This window comes from Plasmopara halstedii, assembly GCF_900000015.1.
Source record: "Plasmopara halstedii genome assembly, contig: Scaffold_614, whole genome shotgun sequence".
NCBI classification, from domain to species: Eukaryota; Oomycota; class Peronosporomycetes; order Peronosporales; family Peronosporaceae; genus Plasmopara; species Plasmopara halstedii.
This window is the reverse complement of record NW_020187532.1, coordinates 2,751,830-2,756,337: the sequence shown is the minus strand read 5'-3', so window position 1 is coordinate 2,756,337 and position 4,508 is coordinate 2,751,830. Positions and strand designations below refer to the sequence as shown.

General features: G+C 44.5%; 1 protein-coding gene across 1 annotated transcript; it reads left to right on the top strand.

The window, feature by feature from the left end:
* Positions 1-3,411: 3,411 nt before the first annotated feature.
* Positions 3,412-3,960, top strand: PHALS_12525 (uncharacterized protein; the record flags this gene model as incomplete). The annotated part of the gene is made up of 1 exon (XM_024728089.1): positions 3,412-3,960. One exon carries the CDS (start codon positions 3,412-3,414, stop codon positions 3,958-3,960), a length of 549 nt encoding a protein of 182 aa, XP_024578601.1.
* Between the last annotated feature and the right edge of the window lie 548 nt (positions 3,961-4,508).

Here is a 4,508-nt window from a genome sequence, read left to right as displayed (position 1 = left end):
GTTCCAGCGAACCAAGTTGCAGTGTCTAGCGGACACGCAAGCCTCGTTGAGGCAATAAATCGATTGGAACTGTAAATGCTCTCAATCCTAATGGGGGAGAGTGTAACGGGGTAACACGTAACCTGGTAACAGGGGTGTGTGTCACACGAGATGGACATGGTGTGATTGCACCCAAATAAGAATACGGTACGTGGCTAGGTAGCCAGTAGTTATGCATGTATTTATGTTTTACTATATATATTTAGGAAAATCTATACATTCAAAATTAGGAGGCTTTGTCGCAGATAAAAAAATAAAGTCAATTTTGAACTGCAACTAAAGCGTTAATTAGCCTTCACTTAAGGTTTTAATTACTCTTGGAGTAAGCGGATTGCGATCCGCTAAGTTCGTTCTTTATCAAAGTATAGAAAAATTGTCGGTGACCTAACTTACGTTTCGTCTAAGCGCAAAGCTACGGCAGCCCCGCTGCCCTTAATGATATCTGTTTACAATGAGACATCCTATTGCAAAAGCTGAATCGTCAAAGATGACGTTGAATGGCCATCTGGTTTCGAAAGAGCCAGAATCGGAACACGCATGAAATTTTCTTCATCAGCTGTGAAAAGCCACGCAATTTCAAACTCTAGCACCATATGACATCCTATTTTTGTTCTTGGTGAGGGTAAGCTCCAAATCAGCATATTTGCACATACTTGTGCAAGAGATAAACCAAATCAAGCCACTTTCTCCAGTCCGTTTTTACAAGGGCAAGGTCTAACCTACAGTGACCTTAACTCTGTGGGGATTGTCCACAGGCTCCTTCCCAATAACGAGGTCCAAAAAGTCATTTTGTCGGCGTCATGGGTACACTTGTCCATATTGACGAACAAATTATTTGACCATATACTCCCAAGCTCCGCTCGGATGTTTTCAATATTGTTTTTTGCATCGGACTTTCCGTGCTCTGTGCGACTATGAGCAAATTAATTGTCAGAATTGATGTGCATAGCTATGATGCGGCCTGAACAGCTACGTCATCAGAAGAATGAGCGTGATCAAAGCGTGAGACACTTCGAGTAGCAGACTTTACCTCTCTTCATAAATCTCGCACTCATCGAGGTAATAAGGAGATCACCATCTTCCAATAGCTGCGGATAGATAGTCATAAAAAAGTAAATCGAGAAAACTAAACAAAATTCTGCCGACTAAGCTTTTTAAGCAGCATCTCCGTTTGTAGGATGGCGTTTGCGCCCCAAATTGCAACTTTTCTTCAGCTAATTTGATACAGAAAGTCAACGGCGAGTAGTAAAGCATATATCGCCGTGTGACGAATATTTTGTTCAGGAAACAAATCAATTCATGTATACCTCCATATCCATGATAGTGTGCGTGGTGGTTCTCGCGTCACCACGACGTTATATATCTTAAACGAATGGTACAAAGGATTCGTGGAATTCTTGAGGAGAATCACTGTCCTTCATCTGTGTTTAAAGGCCAGTTGAGTTGAAGAGAGACTTCATGTCGCGAGTAGAAAGTTCAGTCTCTGTAAGAGATAATGATGTCTTATCTTTGCAACAATGTGACGGTACAGCAGACTAAGCTCTTACGTGTGGCAGACCAACCTGCGGAGCAGTGAGGATATATAGATTACGGCGGAGATGGTTTGAACTCGCTGATAGTGTTATCAAGGTAGTTGTAGGGATTGCTTGACTTTCTCACCACCTCCGACTAAAGCTCTCATAAAGTAAAAAGAAGTACCCCTTGAAAATATGAAATCGCGAGACGGTAAGGCCAAAATTAGTAATAAGGAGGAGCTGAGCTGTCATCTGTCATGGAAACCGCTCGCTGAGCACTAAGTGCGACTTTCGTTTGCTACACCCGAGAAGTAGAGCGTGACACCACACATATTCGAGTTTCAAGAAACTAATAACTCGTGCCGTATCAGCCACTTCGGATCAAGGAGGCCGTATATCGAATCGACTTTCAGAACTATGTGTACAAACTTTCCTTGTACATCTGATTTCGTCGTTGGCTTTTTATCTAGTCTACTGTCGCGAGACGCACGGATATCGTATCTGTATCTACCATCATCAATGCATCCGCATACCGTCTACTATATTAGACAGTTGCGCGTCGTGAGTAACTACACGATATTCTTCGATCTATCAAAAGTTTTAAGATGTATATATAGTACGGGACCATAATATCAACCGTGTTGAGATACTCAGCTCTCCTACAGAGACTGACCCCATTTGGCGATAGGTACCATAGATGAGGTTCGATACTACTAATCCATTCTAGTGGGTGGCCATACGCCTACTAAATTCGACGTTTCCCCACGAGATTTTTGCCAACGCTCTTTACCCTGTGGTTGATCATTCGTAAATCTGACTCGGAAGCGGAGTTGGTGCGCGAGATAGAAATGACTTGTACTCCCCCAAGTGAGCTATCCGCAAGTATCGTAGATCTACTCGGCTACCAACATATACTTTCTTACTTAGCTTAACTGAGATGTACCGCCCCTGGAGCTCTCATAGAGCTTCTAGCTCCAGACGTCATTCAGGTTTTGTGGCGCGAAAGCGCGAACGCATCGAAGCAGACGCCCACCGCTTCTTCGAAAGAGGTATGGTGCGGCACGTGTATCGGAGCAAGCCGCATTCGTTCAGTAGCCCATCATGAATGTGGTAACTGTTACCACCTCCGAATGATATTCAGACGCCGTTGCGACTATAAGATGTCAAAACCTTTCAGCCCACACCACTATGTTTTCGCTTCTCTTGGCGAGTGGGGAATTCGCGAGCAGCTATAGGTCTGATTAGGTGGTAGGTGCCCCGCGACATCTAACTTTGAATTATTCGTGTAAGAACATCCTCTAGTACCGACGTACTTTACATTCGTATCCATTCACACGCGCTATTTCCAAGTCTGAAGACTGCAAGAGCGACGCGCTGTTGCTCAATTGTAGCAAGGCCGACATCTCGACTTTTTTTGAAGAAGAAACAATTTTCTAATGATTATTGGTCTCACGATGGGGCCATTTATTCCCCAGATGGAGTGGTGTTGATCTTTCCTCGACAACACGTGCTCAATACTGATGTGCGCCTTCAGGCGAGCGATTACCGCTTGTGACACCTTAGCCACCAGTTCTATGATTTTATCGAGACCAACGAACGACGCAAGCTAGTATATTTATCCTGGGGTAGTCACGCGAACATTTTATCTTTCACCCTCGCAGATGATGCAATCCTTTTACCATTTGGTCGTAGGATTGACTACAAGTGCTTGTAAATGCAACAATTTACCATGCGCTTTGCACAGAAAACGCTTTGACATTATGTTTGCGCTACAAACGTCCATGTTGGAAACAAGTAAAGTCTCCACCTAAGTAAACCAGGGGGAGTTATAAAATCCACCGATTCTCTTCAACAGGTTATGAGTTCATCACAACAGAATGATAATGTTATTCACAATAAGACGGACAAGAAGGGAGAGCTCACCCCAGCAGCAGTATTGCGTGAAATGCAGGAGATGATGCTACAGTTGAAGGGAGAAGTACAAGATGTGAGGATAGAAGTAGCATCAATTAGGTCTGATAACGGACAGCGTCATCGGCAGCCTTTCGTACTTAGTAGTGCTTCGGCAGAAGCATTTTGGAGTGTCATGCTTGAACGCATCAAGAGTCAATCCCAACCTCACATGCCAGGTTCACGTGGTTCAGATCTGGGAGTACGAGATCACCGTATGTCCTACGATGAAATCGCTCGCGATGACGCGAGACAGAGAGAACAGCAGTTCCAAGCGTATAGAGAGCAACAAGAGACGCAGGGAATGCATGCATTCCTACCACAGCATCAACAGCAACAATTTGGCCCAAGGATTTCAACATTGAGGCAGAGGATGCTCTCGATACCTCCTTTTGAGGGAAAAGTGACTTATACGGGTTTAGGATCCGGCTTTGAGCTCTGGGTTTGCAATTCATGAGAGAGGCCAACATGGCTGTCACTCTCTCTGGCTTTGAATTGTCAGACGGAATCAAGGTTGATGTGTTAGGAAGCAAACTATAGGGCACTGCAGCCGATTACTTCCAGAGAAGAATCTATCAATGGTGGGGTGGAAATCATTCATTTGGTCATGCCATTGACCAACTCACCAAGTATTTGCATGTAAGATATCAACATCCCAAGCTACAAAGATTTTACTATCAAAATAGGAGAAATCCAGATCATGGACAGAACATTACTTATACCCCACAGCAGTGTCAGCTGTGGCAGGTGGAAGAGACGACCTGGTACTAGAGGACATTATGAGGTTTGCATGCCCTGAGTTGAAGCAGGTGCTGATGGCGGAGTATGACCCTACAAGGAAGGATGTCCTGCGGCAAGCAGAGGAACTCACCCATTTTACTCAACCCGTGGACAGTGAATGGAACAAGCACGTGGGCAAGGATCTTGGGCAGAATTCAGCGAGTTACAGCCAAACTACAACTGACAAGTGTTACGACTGTGGGAAAAAGGGTCACCATGCGAAGA